Source organism: Rosa chinensis, chromosome 6, assembly GCF_002994745.2.
Source record: "Rosa chinensis cultivar Old Blush chromosome 6, RchiOBHm-V2, whole genome shotgun sequence".
Taxonomy (NCBI): Eukaryota; Viridiplantae; Streptophyta; class Magnoliopsida; order Rosales; family Rosaceae; genus Rosa; species Rosa chinensis.
The window spans coordinates 12,180,059-12,199,836 of record NC_037093.1 but is presented as its reverse complement, the minus strand read 5'-3'; the positions used below and the strand labels follow the sequence as shown (position 1 = coordinate 12,199,836).

The following is a 19,778-nucleotide window of genomic DNA, read 5'->3' as shown; positions in this document are numbered from 1 at the left end:
ATTGCCTACTCTCAATGCATGGGCTTGCTCTCAGTGCTTAGCGAGGTTAACCCTCGAGTCTCCCTCCTTTCCTGCTGACGGGCCAATGTTGGCTTTGCCCGCTGCCTACATGCTTGGCTAGCGAGGCTTGCACACTCGAACACTGGACTTCGTTGCCTTGTCTTCCTTGGACAACCCTTGCTGCCCTTTGACACTCGAGGTAGGCGCAAGACATGCCTTAACCTCGGTGCTTTTACCCCTTGCACCTTCAAGGGTGTGACACATGCACATATATTCGGTTATTAATGTCGAGAACTTGAAGTTGTTCAAACCATCTCTCTTGGATGATGATGATGACAATGATTCCAACAAAGGCACTCGTCTCCCATCAGTTGATGACTTGAAGATTGAACGAGAAGATCCTTTGTAGGAGGATTGCATCTTATAGAAGAAACACAAAATGGAAAGTATGAGTATTTCCACATATGTAGAAAATGTCAACTTCCCAGCAAATCTAAGTGGTACATTCGGGCCAAGAAAGCTACAAAGTTTCCTCATCTCAAGATAACTTGAGCAGGAGCTCAAGGTTCCAAAATGGGGGAGCCATGATCCAGGAGGATATCCTACGTAAGATAATATGATATTAATACATACCATATTATATTATTTAATAAATTCAAAACCATTAAAACTTTGAGGTTCAAAACCGTTCAATTGTTCAAAGTTTAAGGTTTATAATAATTAAACAATTTAAACCATTTATCATTTATGGTTTAAATTCACTTGTTATTTTTAATTTTCTATTTTAGGAAATCATCTTTGTATATAAACCGGAATAGTTGAACAAATTAATCAAGCAATTGAAAGTAGTTTCATCGCTTCAATACTTTTCTTTCTCTAGTCTTTCATATATTTCCTCTCGTATTAAGAAGTCGACTTCCAAATTAAGAGAAGTAACGACTCTTTATTCCTACTAAGAGTTCTATCTCCTAGAAGTTTTTGATCAAATGAGAGTCCTCCTCTTCACGAAAAGATCCTTCTTCAAGGGTTTGGTGAATATATAGGTCTGCTAACTGATCTTGAGACTTGCAAAATTGAACTTCAACTTCTTTTTCCATCAATTATCTCTCTAATAAAATGGCACTTGATCTAGATGTGCTTACTTTTGCTGTGAAACATGGGATTCTTGGATATACAAATAATTTGTCATCACAAAATAACTTTGTAGGCCTTACTTGTGTTTGGTTCAATTCTTCAATTACATATCTCAGCCACCTAGCCTGAGAACCTGATGAAGCAAGAGAAATATACTCAGATTCTATAGTTGAGAGAGCCACGACTGGCTGCTTCCTTGACGACCATGACACTGCACTTCAACCCATACTAAAAACATAACCAGAAGTACTCTTGTAATTAATCATCAACCCTTCCTACCTAATCAATATCACTATAACCAATCAAATTCTAATTTTTCACAGAGCAGTAGTGAAGTTCATAATTAACAGTGCCATGAACATATCTCAAATTTCTCTTTTCAAATTCCCAATAAATATCTTTCGGTGTCTCCATCAAGCGGTTAAGGAAGCTAACAACAAATGCCAAGTCTGGTCTTGTTGTAGTTAAAAACATGAGACCACCAACCATCAATTTTTCCCACTTTTACACCAACTTCAATTGGAGTTCCAATTGATTTGGCATTCTCATGCCTGAATCTAGCCAACAATTCTGCAGTATATCTCTTTTGAGAAATGTAATTATCACCGTCTACTTTGTTTAACTTCAATTCCGAGAAAGAAATGAAGCAAACCCAAATTTGCCATCCCAAACTTTTGTGACATATTCATCTTAAAATCATCACACATTCCAGCATTACTTCCAGTAACTATTAAGTCATCCACATATAAGCACACGATTAAAATATCACCTTGAATGTTCTTCTTGGTGTAAAGAGTGTGCTCCCAAGCATGAACCCAAATGATTTATGCCCAAAAACAGATCGATCTCCCATGCCTAATCTAAAGAAAACCCTAGCATGGTGTGTCGTTTACACTGAGTAACAATCGTCGTCAGGAACTTCTGCAACTTTGATTATGCTGTAAAAGAAGGCGTACAATAAAATTCCAACAATTAACGTTGATTAACACCGACCATCGTTGGAGGACCAACCTAGGGCCGAAAAACAACAAGAAATCCTAGCAGATCGATTTAGTTGTGTTCCATAAGCAGCTGCCACCTTCTACAACTCTAACAGCAAATCCCCAAACGTGACTACACTAACGAAAACCTAAAAGAATTAACCTCGTCCATTGGGCAATGCATTGTCATAAGAAAATCCAGGTGGAAGTTTCCAAGATTGTTGTTGCCAATAATCAACCTTAGGATGTTGCATGCCAAGGAGAAGAGCTACTTGCCACCAAGATCCTCGATGTCATCATGCAACGCAAAAATAAAATGGTTTGCAACAAAGAAGAAGAAGGAAACTTTTAAAAAGAGAAAGAGCCGAACCTTCCACGTTACCTCTGGCTGAGAACAGCCAAGAATATAATAATTAAGCTCTGAATAATGTCGTCGAAAACCCAAAATGCAAGATAAATGCTTTTTTTTTTCAAACAAATTTTCTTGTCAGTGTCGCATAGAAAAGGAATTAGAAAAAAAACAGTATTGCAATTATTTCTTGTGAAAATGATATGAGAGAAGTCAGAGAACAAAGACCAGATTAAAAAAGGAATTAGGAAAAAATAGAGATGTTATTCCAATTTTTCTTACGAAAAGATGTAAAATAAAAAAAAAAAAATATAATAGGGCCCAACCGGGTTCGAACCGGTGACCTCTTGATCTGCAGTCAAATGCTCTACCACTGAGCTATGGACCCAATTTGATCGGATACCCAGTTTCACAGAATTAGACTATAAACTAATGCAACAGAGAAATTTACAATTGAGGCAGAGGGTCTCCATTGTCCACAGAGACAAACAAAGAATCCGAATTGGACGTAGGCTTTGAGCGACCAGCGGCTCATTTTGAGCTCCCTCAGCCTTTCCATTTCGTTGAGGCGTTCCCGTCTGGTAAGTAGATTTAGCTCAACGTCAACCAAGTTTGGATTTTTGAGTCTCATCCAAACCCAATGCACTGCCACTAAACTGAGGTTTAGATTTGCGGAACCCCTGAGTTTTTACATTAGGGAGTCAAAGATGTCTACTTTTTGGCATTTGGGTACTTTAGCATGCTTCTGTAATTTTAATTTTGTTGCTGCATGTTTAGTTAATTAATTCAACACACCCAGTTGACAAAGAGATGGAGTTTGAATATGGTTGTGGCATGTTTTTGTTGTTTATATGAAGAACTAGAAACTGAAGGATCCAGATGAATTTATGAGATTGGTTGAAGTTTTTGTTTCATTTGAAAAGGTAGATACTTTTTATTGGATTTTTTACTTGCATCTGGAAACATAAATTTTATGCTTCTCTATTCTGAATGGGGTTGTTTGTATCACCTTTTAGCTGTGCTATTGTCTCAAACATACTCTTTTTGCTCTCTGAAATGGTGTAATCTCATTTTCCCCACTTATATGTCTTTCTTATGTTTCTGCCTGCTACCTTGTTGAGAAGTGTTACTTTGGTTTCTTTTTTTCCAGGGATTGGCAGGCACTTTTGTTAATTTCAGTAGCAGAGTCTCGTGTTGAATATACCAATGGCTTGTTCGTTTAGTTTGCCATCAACAGGCCTCCATAAATTTGGATTGAGTCCTCAAAGCAGAGTTTCGCACATGAAATATGGAGTTTTCACTTTGAGATCCTCACCTGGGTTTCTTCGTGTCCGGGCTGTGCAAGAGAATGGAGGGTCCCGCAGACTAGTTGATATAATCAGAACCGTGCCAGAGCTCTCGAGGAACTACTTTCGAAGTCCATCTCGTAGGGCTCTCTTTGGGGGAATATCTTTGTTGGGTGGGTTTTATGTTGCCCAAACAATATCTCTGTCATTTGGAGCTTTAGGAGTCAATGATGTTATTGCTGCAGTTGTGTGTGTTCTCCTGACAGAATATGTAACCAAATTTTATTACAGCAGACCAAAAGTAACATTCCCCGTTGCTCTTCTCAACAATTTCAAAATGGGATTCACTTATGGTCTGTTCATAGATGCTTTTAAGCTTGCCAGTTAGTGCCATATAAAAATGGTATTGACGAGGACCTTTTTGGCTATGTAAAGTTCTCCATTCTCTGTTTATATTGATATTTAGATTAAAAGATGCATTTTTGAATTATACGCAGTTTCATCTATTTATTTATTGTTTTACTATATGTAAATATGCATTTCAGTTGTATGTTGAAGAACCTTTCTTTGTGTTCCAGAGACACTTAAACAGGATTTCATGACTACATCTTGATTACATTCACTGGATCTTCAGTAATTCAAGTATCCTTGTTATAGAGTCCTCCAACTAAGGGTTACAAGCATCATTACTGATTCATTTTGCTACTTGAATAAATGTGTTGTATGATTTTCCATGTAAGATCCGGCGACTGAGCAATTTGTGAAGTTTCATACGGTATGCTCTTTTTTTCTAAACAAGCTGCAGCTGCTTTGTTCTTTGTAGTCTTCTTGTCAAGTTCAATAGTGTGTGTTTGGGCAAACCTTCTGCATGTTACTTCCCTTGATATAAATTATAAAAGGTGTTTCTCAGGCCTTATTATTTTGAAACAAGATTTCGTGAGGCTACTGTCTGCACTTTGACACTTCTTTCACTACTACTACTGTCATGTGTCGCTAATACGTTGGCTGCTGCCATTTTCATAGGACATAATTGTGATCATCTGTGTATGTCATGATATTAGTCTGATGGTTTTGTTCTTCGTAGTCATGCTGGTCTAGTTCACATTGGGTGTTTTTAGTCAGTTTTCCATCTGTATTTGTAGCAAATTGAAGTTGCTGGTCCCAAGTAGGGGTTTCTTTGCGCAAAACTTCTGATACTTCCCTCGAGCCTAAGGTGATTCTCACTTCTCAGGCCTTAATACTTTGAAGCCGTTTGTCATCTGCACTTTGATAGCATCTTTCCTATATCAGTTTTAGTCATCTTCTTTGTTGGGTTAACACGGTCGTTGCTCACTTATGCTTTTGTAGAGTTGCGAGATAATTGTGATCAGTCGTGGATATAATATAGTAACTTTCCATTTTTTGTGACTTTTAAGGGATTGGTGTTTGTGAATCCTTAGGGGAAGATGGTTAGCTTTGAAAGAGTAATGCAGATGCAGAGTCACTAGGCAGAGTAAAGATGCATATCTAAAAGAAGAGTGGGATGGTCAAATATCCATATTTCCAGCTGCTTTGGCTCGCTCTGCAGCGAAATAGCTGATACTTTAGGGGCTGAAAATGTCAGTGCGGATAAAACCCCATCTGGATTTTGATATCAGAGGAAAACCCAGTGGAGGTTGGGGAAGAGTACGACCCTTGCACACAAACTGTTCTTAGAAATGCCAGAGATAATGCACTGAAAGAAAAAGGAGAGGGCTGTTGTTGACTTGTTGAACGTGCCAGCTTTGGAAAATATAGCTGAAAATGATTGTAGCCCAATAGTTTATGAGTTTACAAAGATCGTGGGGGCGGAAAATGATTGAAGTTGATATCGAGTGTGATTTTCATATTACTTTATAATAGTCAGTCCTATGATCATAGTGATTTTTGGCCATTCGACTGTTGGCCTGTCACACCTCAGTCCGATATACTCGGTTTGAAGTGTGAATCACATTCTAATTGTAGTAAATAAATTATTAAACATCAAATGTAACAGTAAATTGATACATTGCACTAATTTGAGTCTCGAAGTAAACTACAGCTTATTAGAGTCCGGGGTGTCTTTATTGCAATATTACACAAGAGTTTTCCTTCTTATTACTGTATACCTTGTGTACCGGTGAATTGGACCCTGGAGATACCATAACCATCATCATTACCACCGCTTCCAAACCTAAGACTCTTAGCACTAAAGCCATAAGATGAAGAGTAGAGTAGTGGCTTCAGTTGTTTTCATGAGGTGATGTGCACTAAATAGCGTTGGGACTAGTGGAGTACTGGAGTTGGCACGTTTTGTTTTTCTGGTCTGATAATGGAGTTGGCAAGTTGAAGATTAGAATTTGAAACATAAAAGGGAAAATAGTTTATTTTGTGCTTGTAATTTTCTTCTGACTCCTTTTATATATATATATATATATATATATATATATATATATATATATATATATTGTTAAAGGAAAAACATATTATGTGTCTTCGTCAAGTATGTGTATGTATATACACACACACACACACACAAGCCCGTTCCAAAGCGGACGTCCGCACTTCGCTAAAGTGCGGACGGCGACGCAGCGGAGGATTTCTAGGCGGCACGCGGCTTGCAGGAGGGAGGCTGGAGGCATCTCGGACTGTTCTGGGTAGCGTTCGAGGTCAGGGTTGCAGGTTCTGGGCAGCAACCCGACCTACAACTGCAGATATTCTGGGCAGCGCTGCAACGACGTCGCCGACGACTCCATCGACTGCAGACCACTCCGCCAGACCCTTGGCGTCCTTCCAGCAACCCCCGCCGCTCCGTCGAGCCCCGAGCCGAGCTGCAGCAGCGTCATCCGCACTTTAGCGAAAGTGCGGACGTCCTCTTTGGAACGCCTCCGTGTGTGTGTGTGTGTATTGTTAAAGGAAAAACATATTATGTGTCTTTGTCAAAGCGACTGACGGAGAGGGAATCAAGGAATCAGCAATTACCATCAATCAACACAATTACGGATCAATCAGCATTTAATGTCATCATTGTAATTGATATTTCCATTGTAATTCTCTCCATATATAAAGTGACTATGAAATGAAATGAGTAGACTATTTCCAATCTCAATTTTATTTTTACACGTTATCAGCACGCTCAGAGTGAATAGCCAAGAAGAAAAAAACCCCAAACCCCTTAAAAAAAAAAATCTCACCTCCAGCCTTTGAAAATTTCTTCCGCCTCTTCCCCGGCTTTGTCACCTTCATCCTCTCCTTCATTCTCGCCGCCGGTGTTCTCACAACTCGACAAAGCCAGATCAACGCCCAGCCTCGCCTCTCATCCTTGGTGCAGAGATCAGTTCCTGGCCTCCAGCCCCCGCGCTTGCTTCCCGTCCAGATCGGCCTTCCTCCTCTGCGCGCGCGCCTCCCACCTGCACACACTGCTGCCCAGTCACAGCCAGCAGCCCAATCGCTGCCCAGCCTTGGGAGGCCCCTCGCCCAGATCAACAGTCGCTGCAGACTAGAAGAAGAAGACGCAGAAAAAAAAAAAAAAAAAAAAGGAAAAAGGGTGACCCGGCCCAAAAAAAAAAGAAAAGGAAGGAGGCTCTGCCGCCCAGAAAAGAAAAACAAAAGAAAAAACAGGCCAGAAAAAAAAGAAGGCCCGTGGCCTATTGCGCTGAAAAGAGAGATGAAGCGGCCCAATTTTTCTGAAGCCCAAAAACATCACTACGCACGCCTGCATCAACACGCGCGTGTGCTAGGATTGTTTTATTTGCTCGAAACCAAGTATGTTTTCTTTTATTTATTTAATTTCATACTATGGTATATTTAATTGTTTATAATTAGAACTTTTGAGCATGTTTAGTTAGATAATATTGATCTTTTTAAGCATGCCTTGTTACATTAATTTATGTTTTATATGATTATCTTTAAGCATGATTATATACTTTATTGTTTATGCTTTATTATGAAATTTTGAGCATGTTTTATTTTATTTACGCTTATATAATTATTCCTAAGCATGTTTTTATATTATGCTATTGTTTATATTTTATGTTTACGCATGATGTATGTAGCATATATTTTGTTGTATATTTGTGCAATTTGAGCATGCCACATAATTTATTTTTATATGTGCTATGTTTTATTCTTTATTACGTGCTATGATTATTCCTTACTTAGAATGCTATACAAAAATTACGTTTTGCCATGATAATGAAAATTCATGCGCATTATGAATACATACTTACCGTGATAAAGCATTTTCACATAGCATCGAAAAAATGTGACAATTACGAATCTTGGTTTTGAAATCTAATTCATATTTTTGGAAAATAATTACGTGGATGTTTTTTGGACTCAGAAGGACTTGAGTTGGGACGAGAGGCGAGGCTGGGCGTTGATCTGAGTCCAAAGGCAGTTTTTTGGACGCCCATCCGATGTAGAAACTGCCTTTGTGGCAAAAGACTATCCTGCCACCATTACCAACCCCAAAGACGATATACCATCTAATAAGGTGAAAGTAAATGCCTTAATGTTTCTGAGGCGACATATTGATCCCAGCCTACGCTTGGAGTACCTTCAGTTGAAGACACCCAAAGAACTGTGGGATTCCCTTAAGGGACGTTTTGGGAATATTCATGACACCTTGCTCCCAGAACTGATCGTTCAGTGGAATGAAATCCGCTTGCTTGACTACAAAATGGTCCATGACTTCAACAAGGACATGTTGCGTCTCAAGGCACGTCTCCATTTCTGTGGAAAGGAACTCACAGAAGATAATATGATCCAGAAGACTCTTTCCACTTTTCCTACTTCAGCACTTATACTAGCGAACCAGTATAGGCTGAAATATGACAACAAAAAAATTACAACCTTCAATAAGCTGATCAACCTACTGCAAGTGGCTGAAAGGCATAATGAGGTTCTTTTGAGCAACAATGACCGGGCCTATTGGGATAAAGAATATTCCTGAGGCTAATTATGACAAAGTGCAAGGTGGACAGAACCTCAATGCAAAGGGGGTTAGACGTGCTGATCCCTACCCACGTGGCAATAATGCACCACGTGGAATGGGCCGTGGAGGCCCTCCCAATGTACGGCGCAGAGATGGTGGTGCTGGCACTAGTGGTCATGGAAACAAGGTGCAAAGGGCACCGAAGAACCTTTCAGTCAAATAGGAAAGAGTTCATAAATTAGATTCTTGAACAAAAATTTGATTTGATTATAGATGGCTTGTTAATAAATTTCGGATCTTATTCTGAAGCAATGAATTCGTTCGACTTTTATTTACTATACAGATTTATATGGTTCGAAATAGCACTATAAAGATGTAAAAAAATACATCTAGAAAAAAAAATTATTAGAATGAAAAGAATACCATTCTACGCAAATAGAAATACTCTAAAGAATATGAGATATATTTAAAGTCAAAGACGCTCTGTATGCACCAAGAGCTAATCGAACCTTGTCATGTTTCAGAGATATTCATGCCAACGGTTATCATGTAAATACACATTGTGAGAATGGAACCGAATACCTTTACATTACCTCTAATGAATGTGGAAGGAAACACATTTTAGAGAAACTTATGAGTCAATCTAGTGGATTGTACCTCACTAAGATTCGGATCATTGAATCCTATGCTGTCACCAATAATGAAATGTGGGACACTGACTCATACAGGCTTTGGCATGACCGCCTAGGGCACCCCGGTCGTGACATGATAATCCGTATTTTAAAGAACTCACATGGCCGGACATCCCTTCTTTCGAGTGAAAAATAAAATAGGAGAAAAATCTGCCACACTACAAGGTGTCAGTCCTAGTAATGCTCAAATGCAGCCATTACCTTCTGAAGTACCAGAAGCACTACCTCCCTCCCATTATGCCTCATTGACTATTTCAAAGGCACATCACTCGTTTTGCAAAGCCTGTTCTTTAGCAAAAAAAGGATCGAGACCTTCCTATGCTAAAGACACAAAACAAAACATTTCATTCTTACAAAGGATACAAGGAGATATCTGTGGACCTATCCATCCAGCACGCAGACCATTCAAGTACCTTATGGTTCTGGTGGATGCTTTGACACGTTGGTCACATGTCACTTTCTTGTCCACAAGAAATGTTACATTTGCAAAACTCCTAGCACAGATTATACGTTTAAGGGCTCACCACTCTGATCACCCTATCAAGTTTATAAGGCTTGATAATGCTTGAGAGTTTACATAAAAAGCATTTGATGAATATTGCATGTCTATTGGGATCGATGTAGAGCATCATGTACCCCATGTGCATACACAAAATGGTCTCACATAAGCCACCATAAAAAAGCTACAGATGGTGGCTAGGGCATTGGTTATGTGCACCAACCTGCCTATATCTGCATGAGGTTATGCAATATTGCACGCAACTTTACTTATTTGTTTCAGACTCACTGCTAGCCAACCATTTTCTGCATACCAGTTGGTAACTAGATATGAGCTTGACATTTCACACTTACGAATATTTGGTTGCGCAGTATATGTGCCTATTGCGCCCCCACAACGCATCAAAATGGGTCTTAAAAGACGATTAAGTATTTATGTTGGATACGAATCCCCAACAACTATCCGCTACTTGGAACCCTTGATAGGCGATCTCTTTACTGCTAGATTTGCGGATTGTCACTTTGATGAGACAGTCTTCCCGTCATTAGGGGGAGATAGGAAAAATGATTTTCTAAGGGAACGACAGGAATTGTCGTGGTCTATCCCCACTCTGTCTCATTTTGATCCCCACACTTCACAATGTGAAACTGAAGTGAAAAGAATAATCGATCTTCAGAATGTAGCAGATTCGATGCCTGATGCGTTTACTGATATTGCAAAAGTGACGAGATCACATATACCAGCTACAAATGTGCCTGCAAGGTTAGAAGTCCCCAACAAAGGGCACGGTGCCGCAGACAGAGGCACTGCAACCACACTTAGTGGAGGTGTGGTTGAGGCCGTGGCTCCCCAAAGGAAGAGGGGGAGGCCACTTGGTTCGATTGACACTCACCCAAGAAAGAAGAGGGCGAGTAAGGCACAAACCGATCCATTAATCATCAATGTAGAGAATCCCTCTCATGAGATTGTCTCTGATTATAGTTATTTTCATGAATCAATACTGGAGGACGCACCGATGTTTGAAATGATTCCAGAGAACAAAGAAATCTCAATGGATTACGAGAGTGCGTATGTGTTGATAGAAAGATCTTCCATACACATTGATGATGTATTTGCATACACTGTTGCTCAAGAAATCATAGAGCACGATGATATCGAACCATGCTCTGTTGCAAAATGTCAACAAAGAGCAGATTGGCCTAAATGGAAAGAATAGGCAAAATTAGATTCTCTGACAAAGAGACAGGTATTTGGTCCGGTAGTGCTAACCCCACCAAGTGTAAAGCCTGTAGGACATATATGGGTCTTTGTCAAAAAGCGTAATGAGAAGAATGAAGTCTTGAGGTACAAGGCTTGCCTTGTGGCGCAAGGTTTCTCACAACGCCCTGGAATTGACTACGAGGAGACATACTCTCCCGTAATAGACGTTATAACGTTTCGCTACTTAATTAGCTTGGTAGTTTCTGATGGACTGGAAATGCAGCTCATGGATGTGGTTATTGCATATCTCTATAGGGATCTTGATTCAGAGATATATATGAAAGTACCTGATGGCCTAACATTACCCAAGTCAAGTGACTCTAAACCACGGAGTGCGTTTTCAATTAGGTTGAAACGCTCACTTTACGGATTGAAACAATCCGAGCGGATGTGGTATACCCGTCTAAGTGACTACTTGATTGGGAAGGGATATAAGAACGATGAATTGTGCCCCTGCGTATTCATAAAGAAAACAAGTTTCGGATTTGCAATTGTAGCTATATATGTCGATGATATGAACATAATAGGTACACTTGATGAAATAAGAGCAACCGCGAGCTACTTGAAATCCGAATTTGAGATGAAAGATCTTGGTAAAACTCGATTCTGTTTAGGCCTTGAACTAGAATACCGAGTTTGTAAAATACTAATCCACCAGTAAGCGTATGTCCAAAAGTCAGGCGATTTAACATAGACAAAGCGCATCCTGCTAGCACTCCCATGATCTGTCGAAGTTTGGAAGCAAGGAAAGATCCATTTTGTCAAAAGGAAGATGATGAAGAGGTGTTGGGAGCTGAAATTCCCTATCTAAGTGCAATAGGTGCATTATTGTACTTAGCCCAATGTACTCGACCAGACATTGCATTCTCAGTGAACTTGTTAGCTAGATTTAGCTAAGTGCCAACGCAACGTCACTGGAATGGTATCAAGAACATTTTCTGATACCTAAAAGGAACCATTGACTTGGGACTGTTCTTTCCCTATAGAGAGACAAGAGGGATCGCAGATGGAACTGCAATCCCTAAAGGAAATGTTGATGGCGAAAACGCCACTCACTACACTAAAACCCCAAATGATGTTTTGATCGGTTTTGCTGATGCTGGGTACCTCTCTGACCCATATAAAGGTCGTTCCCAAACTGGTTATGTATTTACCATTGGGAACACGGCGATATCTTAGAGATCAACCAAACAAACCCTTGTGGCTACCTCCTCGAACCACTCAGAGATCATTGCTCTACATGAGGTGGTTCGTGAGTATGTATGGTTAAGAGCTATCATTACACATATTCAAGGGACTAGTGGTTTTGGTTCTACCACTGAAGAGCCTACTTGCATTTATAAAGACAATGCAGCTTGCATCGAACAGATGAAGCTAGGATATATCAAGGGTGATAATACAAAACACATATCGCCAAAGTTTTCCTACAATCAGTAACAACAGGCTCTCCTCAAGATTCAAGTGAATCAAGTAAGGTCTGAGGACATTCACCAAATCACTGCCTAAGGCCACATTTGAGAAACATGTGAAAAGCATAGGAATGCGAAGACTTTCCAAGCTCCCTTGATTAATATAAAGATCAGGGGGAGGTGTAGACGTCAGGGGAAGTCTAACACACACATGTCATTCTCAAATGTAAAAGGTGCGTTGTGCTCTTTTCCTTCGACCAAGGTGTATTTTTTGTTCCACAAGATTTTTATTGTTACTTGGCAAGGTTTTTAGTGAGGCAACAATTCATGCACCATTTCGTCTTTAACTTGGCACAAGGGGGAGTGTTAAAGGAAAAACATATTATGTGCCTTCGTCAAAGCGACTGACGGAGAGGGAATCAAGGAATCAACAATTACCATCAATCAGCACAATTACGGATCAATAAGCATTTAATGTCATCATTGTAATTGATATTTCCGTTGTAATATTTCTCTCCCTATAAAAAGGGACTATGAAATGAAATGAGTATACCAATTCCAATCTCAATTTTACTTTTACATATATATATATATATATATATATAGGAATTTTCTCAGGTGCGGACATCCGTACCGAATTTTCGGTACGGATTTCCTGGTTTCGACCACTTTCCGGCCACATTTTTACATTTTAACCGTTCAGTTTTTAGGTCCTAGTGTATAGATCATCTCTACAAAATTTCAGCCAATTTGGTGATCGCTAAGGCATCCAAAACTGCATTTTACACGAACGGACCGAATCTGTCGAACCGGAACCGTTCGTATTTATAATGGTAAATTGCAGTTTTGGATGCCTTAACGATCACCAAATTGGCTGAAATTTTGCAGAGGTGATCTATACACTAGGACCTAAAAACTGAACGGTTAAGATGTAAAAATGTGGCCGGAAAGTGGTCGAAAATAGGAAATCCGTACAGTCCGCACCTGAGACGGACTGTATATATATATATATATATATATATATATATATATATATATATCCTATCCAGAGCGGAGCTCTGCTTTGAAAATTAACGTGTGAAGTTCGAGTTTTAGGTCACTTTTCGGTCACATATCCACATCTCGACCGTTCGGTTTTTAGGTACTAGTGTATAGATCATCTCTGCAAATTTTCAGTCACAATGATGATCGTTAAGACATTAATAATTGCCTTAAATCTAGTATTATTCAGGTTGACAGATTTAGTCCGTCCATTGGTTTAAGCGAGTTAGATACCTTACCGATCATCAATTTGGCTGAAAATTTGCAGAGATGATCTATACACTAGGATCTGTATATATATATATATATATATATACAGATCCTATCCAGAGCGGAGCTCTGCTCTGAAATTAACTTGTGAAGTTCTAGTTTTGGGTTACTTTTCGGTCGCATATCCATATCTCGACCGTTCAGTTTTTAGGTATTAGTGTATAGATTGTCTATGCAAATTTTCAGCCAAAATGATGATCATTAACGCATTGATAATTGCCTTAAAGCTAGTACGGTTCAGGTTGACAGATTCAGTCCATCCATTGGTTTAAGCGAGTTAGATACCTTAACAATCACCAATTTGGCTGAAAATTTGCAGAGATGATCTATACACTAGCACCTAAAAACTGAACGGTCAAGATATGGATATGAGACCGAAAAGTGACCCAAAACTCGAACTTCACACGTTAATTTCAAAGCGGAGCTCCACTCTGGATAGGATCTGTATATATATATATATATATATATATATATATATATATATATATATATATATATATAGACATACACAAAGTAGCAGGGCACACATCCTCCTTTTTTTTTTTCTTTTTTTTTTTTTTGAATCAAAGAGAGACTATTTCATTTGGAGCTACCTCAGTGGAGATGCCTGTGATCAAAGTTGATTACATCAACTATGCACTCTGGCACAGCATCAAGCCAGACTATATGTTGTACAGCTTCAAAACCTAGTCCACTAGCAGGGCACACATCCTATGTGTGTGGGAAGATATGAAATAGTGGAAAGTATTTTCTCAATGTAAAGTAGTGGAAAGTTTTTTTTTTCGTCCATGTTTATAGCCATTTGATATCTTTTATTTTATATTTTTTGACGCTATTGTCTTTGATAATTAATTTAATGTGAGTCGAACATTCACATTAGAGCTCCCAGGTAAAAACCCTAGGAGAATATTTCTCTCAACCTAGTCTTCTACGACACCCTAGTTTCCTTCCTTAGCCTCTAGCCTCTTTCTATCGCTTCCTCCTCTCCATGGCCTCCATTGATGCCGTCACAACAATCTTTTCTGCTCATCTTGCTCTCGCAGCTGGTGGTAGCGCCCCGGATCTGGGAAAGATTGGCGGTGGTTCTGTGTGCAGGTCCTTCCAATCTTTTCTACTTGGCAAACCTTTGATCGAGGATGACAATGATGTGCCTCTTGTCACTCTGAAGAAGAAGACGGGTAGACCGCCGGAAGTAAGAACAAGAGCCAACGTCCCAGTAACTGCAATTGGAGGTTAGGTTTCTAGCCCTAGAGATAAGGGCAAAGGAAAGCCTTAGGCTTTTCTGGTCTCTTGCCTACCACTTGAAATTGGGTCTTCTATTACTTTCTTCTTAGTTCACTCTAGTTGTACACCAATTGAGATCTCTAGGCGACTAGGTTTACTTTTCAAATAGGGATTAGTAGTGAGGACTTGATTTCTTGTTGTTTAGGCTCAATAAGTGAGCGTATGTGTTAACAGTGAGGGTCACATGTCTTTTGCTTGGCGACTTGTGCCATTTAGTTTTTTTAGTATGAGACAACATCTGATGTACGTGCCTTCTTATCATGGATAAGTAATGAAGTTATCTATTTTCTAAAAAAAAATTAAAAAAATTAATGTTAAAGTTTATCAATATTTAAGGGTTATAATCGTAAAAAAAAAATCAATTATGGATAGCAGGCTCTATTTTCTTAATAATAGTATAGATTAAGGGGGAGGTAGTAAAAATAACATCACACATAACACTCAAAACCTAGAGTCTTCTTCCATCGTAGGTTTTTCCTTCTTTTCGTCCTGGGTTTGTTTTCTTTATGGGCTTTAGCTTCTGTTGAAAACTTGAAATTGATATTCTATGCATCTTACCTCGGTCTCTTTTAAACAATTTGTTGAAATTGAAGAAACCTTAACTAAACTTCACGTCAAAACTAAACTTCTTGAAACTTGCTTCCTTCCTGATACTCTATCTCATCTTTTCCACTGTCGTCTACTCTAGTCTTTCGCACTCAAAATAGTCTTATCTAAGCCTCCTTAAGCTAAGCTAGGACAAGTATTAAGAATAAGCTAGCCGAATGCACGGTGTTACAAATGAGCCCCAAACAGATTTGATTTCCAAGCTTAAGACTCAAAGAGATTGAACCTGAGAACTCCAACCGTCCCGACTCCACTAGAGACACAAAACCCTTCCCTCCCCAGTTCACAAGACTTCCAATACCGGTTAGGCATTGTAGAGAGCTGTCATCAGTGCCCCTAATAGTCCTTGAAGCACAGCCCCCAAACCCTATGGGCATCGCCACTGCCATACTCTCTGCTGGTAAACCCTAACGTAGAGCGCTTTAGCTCTTTTCCAATGTACATTAAAATATTAAACATTGTTTAGAAGTTTTTTATGTCGCACTTTCATAATGAATTTTGCATTTTCAAATTTAATTTGTTGTGTGTTTAACAGTAGTGATTTCTAGAAAAAATAACAATAATTGGTTGAAAAGAAAAATAACAAAAACAGCCTAAAAGAAACAATATAATGATCGGAAAAACAAGTTTAAAACAGAAAATAAGGAGCCACATATCTTAGCAAAACAAAGATAAGACCGACGGTTGCTTTTGGCAGATCATATCCAAAAGATCATATCCAAAACAGTTCCTGTATGACGATTCTAATTAGGACTTCGGCCGTCTAAACGGACTCTTGAATGAATTGAAACCTATAAGAGCAAGTCAAAATGTAGAAGGAACAACAATACTCATCAAATTTCATTTGGGTTTGAGACTTCTGAGCTAAGAAAGCTCGAGCACAGCTTTAGCTAATTAAGAAATTAAGATGGCAGGGGGTACGTTTAACATTGAGGGTGGGGGTAAAAATTATGAAGGAAGGATCACTCTCTTTGTGATCTTCACCTGTGTAGTGGCAGCCTCCGGCGGTCTCCTCTTCGGATATGATATCGGAATCTCAGGAGGAGTGACTTCCATGGACCCATTCTTAAGCAAGTTCTTCCCATCCGTCGAGAAGAAGATGAAGAATTCCGGTGATGATGGAAACATGTATTGCAAATTCGAAAGCCAGATCCTTACATTGTTCACCTCTTCACTCTACATTGCAGCGTTGGTAGCTTCCTTCTTTGCTTCAGTTGTAACCAGGAAATATGGTCGGAAAATCTCCATGTTTTTTGCAGGCTGTGTTTTTCTTCTAGGTGCTATCTTAAATGGTGTTGCCAATAGCATTGTGCTTCTAATCCTCGGTCGTTTGTCTCTTGGTGTAGGTGTTGGATTCGCTAATCAGGTAAAGTATTATACCCTGCATCTTCTAAAATTGCAAGCCATAGTTCATGCAAGATGAAAACACATTTAGATATAGGATTACTGCACTCTATCCGGATCTTTATAGATCGCTAGATCAATGATCTATCTTCTTTATATATATTTTCAATAATTCATATTATCTGCCTTATCATCATACTTTTAATTCATTACTCTGTAAACTTCCTATAAATAGGACTTCCATTCGAATCATTATCATCAAGTTAAAACTCGTAATAAATTGGGCTTTTGAAAATATGATAATAAAAGCATCTAATCAATGGAAAAAATGTCATTTGTCAAAATTCAGCAGGAAATTTATTATTTCCTTTTGTACCAAATTGACGTATAAAATTTGACATGCCATTTGACACAACAGATGAACATCAGTTTTTAATCACGTTCATTGCTAGTGCTTAATGTTTAGGTCTAAAGATTTTGGAATTTTCCTTCAAACTACATCAATAGTTGGATCAAGGCCATAATTTCGACTTTTTAACAAGTTTAAGGGTTCATATGCATTCTGTTTGTTAAATTCTAATTGGAAAATAAGTGAAATTTACTTAAATTGTGATTATTTCTGTCGCACATAGAAGAAGAAGTAATTTCGCTCCATATTTGGTGTGTTTCAGTGTGTGCTAAAAAGATCATCATCATTTGGTGTATGTGACATCTATAGCTACCTGATTTGAAATCCCTGCGTGATATATAGTAACCGGTTAGACAAAAGATAAACATACATGTTTGAAAACTTACTACTTTAATTACAATAACATGGAGTTGACAAAAACAATTACAATAACATGGATTAATTTTGCAGGCTGTCCCTGTTTATTTAGCGGAGATGGCTCCAGCAAAGTTTAGAGGAGCACTTAACATTGGCTTCACAATAGCTTGCACCATTGGTATTCTAGTGGCCAATCTTGTTAACTATGGCACATCAAAGATAAAGAGTGGACAAGGGTGGAGAGTTTCTCTAGCTCTTGCAGGCGTCCCGGCATTAATGATGATTATAGGCTCATTCTTTTTACCCGATACTCCAAATTCCCTTCTAGCGAGAGGTCACCCAAAGGAGGCCAAGAAAGTGTTACAAAAAGTTCGTGGCACTGAAAATGTCGACGAAGAGTTCCAAGACCTTATTCAAGCAAGTGAGGCTGCAAAGAAAGTGGAGCACCCATGGACTAACATCACTCAACCGAGATATAGGCCTCAACTTGTTATTTGCTGTCTCATTCCATTATTCCAACAGCTTACCGGCATCAATGTGATCATGTTCTATGCACCAGTTCTTTTCAAAACTTTGGGTATGGGAGATGATGCTTCCCTCATCTCTGCAGTCATCACCGGTTCTGTTAATGTCGTATCTACCGTCGTGTCAATTGTCACAGTCGATAGGCTTGGAAGAAGGGTGTTGTTCCTTGAAGGCGGAGTGCAAATGGTCGTGTGCCAGATTGCAGTTGCAATCCTGGTAGGGATGAAGTTCAGTGTGAGCGGAGTAGGATCACTGACGAAAGGCGAAGCTAATTTCCTCGTGTTCTTGATTTGTATGTATGTTGCGGGCTTTGCATGGTCTTGGGGTCCGTTGGGGTGGTTGGTGCCTAGTGAGATTTGTCCTTTAGAGATCCGATCTGCTGGGCAAGCCATCAATGTTTCGATTAACATGTTGTTCACTTTTGTCATTGGGCAAGCTTTCCTAACCATGCTTTGCTCTATGAAGTTTGGGTTGTTCTTCTTCTTTGCTGGCTTTGTAATTATCATGACCATATTTGTGTTCTTCTTCATACCCGAAACAAAGAATGTCCCAATCGAAGAGATTAACACGGTGTGGAAAGCACACTGGTTTTGGGGCAAGTACATCCCAGATGATGCTATCATTGATGGTACACACAACAAAGGCAAAGTTGATTTATAGGAGATGTAACTGTAATGAAAGAAATTAAAAGCATTTTTAGTAGACTCTCTATGTTGGAGGGCATGTTTAGCTTTTCAATTAATGCTTACTCCTTATACTTTTAGGGAGAAATCAGTTCAGTTGCGCCGAATTTCATCAAAATGCTTCTTATACTCTCAATTTTCACTTAATAGGTCTAATACGTTAAGTCTCCGTCCAAATGTTCTGTTAACTTGTGACGTGGTAAATTGTGGGACCTATTTTAAGAATTAAATTACTATTATGGCCCTGACTTCCTCCCCTTTTAATTTTTAATTTTTTCTCTTTTTTCTTTGGATTAAATATTATTTACTCTTTGAACCCTCGCTGAAAAACCAGTTCAGTTTCTCACCTTTTAATTTGAACAATTTACTTTTTTTTTTTCAATTTTACATCGAACAAGTTAATTCCGTTACTCTCCATCCAAATTCTCCCTTAATTGCGCATCTTAAATATAAAATTATTGTTATAGCCCTGATTTACAAAAAAAAAAAATTAAAATTATTTTTATTCTTCTCTTTACACCAACCCTTCCTCCACTAGATCGAACCTCAGACTTGCCTCAATCCTCAAGTCGGTCTCAACCAGCAAATTAATCTCTTATCCGCCTCGACCTTCGACTTCAACACGTTCTCCAATCGACCTAGAACCCAGTTAAGATCGACTTCATACAGGCCCGGAGACTCGACCACCTTGACGTAGCCATGCCCGCAGATGCACCC

At 39.0% G+C, this 19,778-nt stretch overlaps 2 protein-coding genes and 1 non-coding gene across 3 annotated transcripts; 2 read left to right on the top strand and 1 right to left on the bottom strand.

The window, feature by feature from the left end:
* Positions 1 to 2,779: 2,779 nt before the first annotated feature.
* TRNAC-GCA lies at positions 2,780 to 2,851 on the bottom strand. The gene has a single exon. It is a non-coding gene; the product is annotated as a tRNA-Cys (tRNA).
* Positions 2,852 to 2,890: 39 nt separating this feature from the next.
* Positions 2,891 to 4,233, top strand: LOC112172952 (ycf20-like protein). Its single transcript, XM_024310474.2, has 2 exons — positions 2,891 to 3,044; positions 3,614 to 4,233. The coding sequence occupies exon 2, from the start codon at positions 3,670 to 3,672 to the stop codon at positions 4,135 to 4,137; it is 468 nt and encodes a 155-aa protein (XP_024166242.1). The 5' UTR covers positions 2,891 to 3,044; positions 3,614 to 3,669; the 3' UTR covers positions 4,138 to 4,233.
* Positions 4,234 to 16,457: 12,224 nt separating this feature from the next.
* LOC112173653 (sugar transport protein 10) lies at positions 16,458 to 19,184 on the top strand. The gene is made up of 2 exons (XM_024311337.2): positions 16,458 to 17,109; positions 17,947 to 19,184. Exons 1-2 carry the CDS (start codon positions 16,651 to 16,653, stop codon positions 19,036 to 19,038), a joined length of 1,551 nt encoding a protein of 516 aa, XP_024167105.1. The 5' UTR covers positions 16,458 to 16,650; the 3' UTR covers positions 19,039 to 19,184.
* Positions 19,185 to 19,778: the final 594 nt, after the last annotated feature.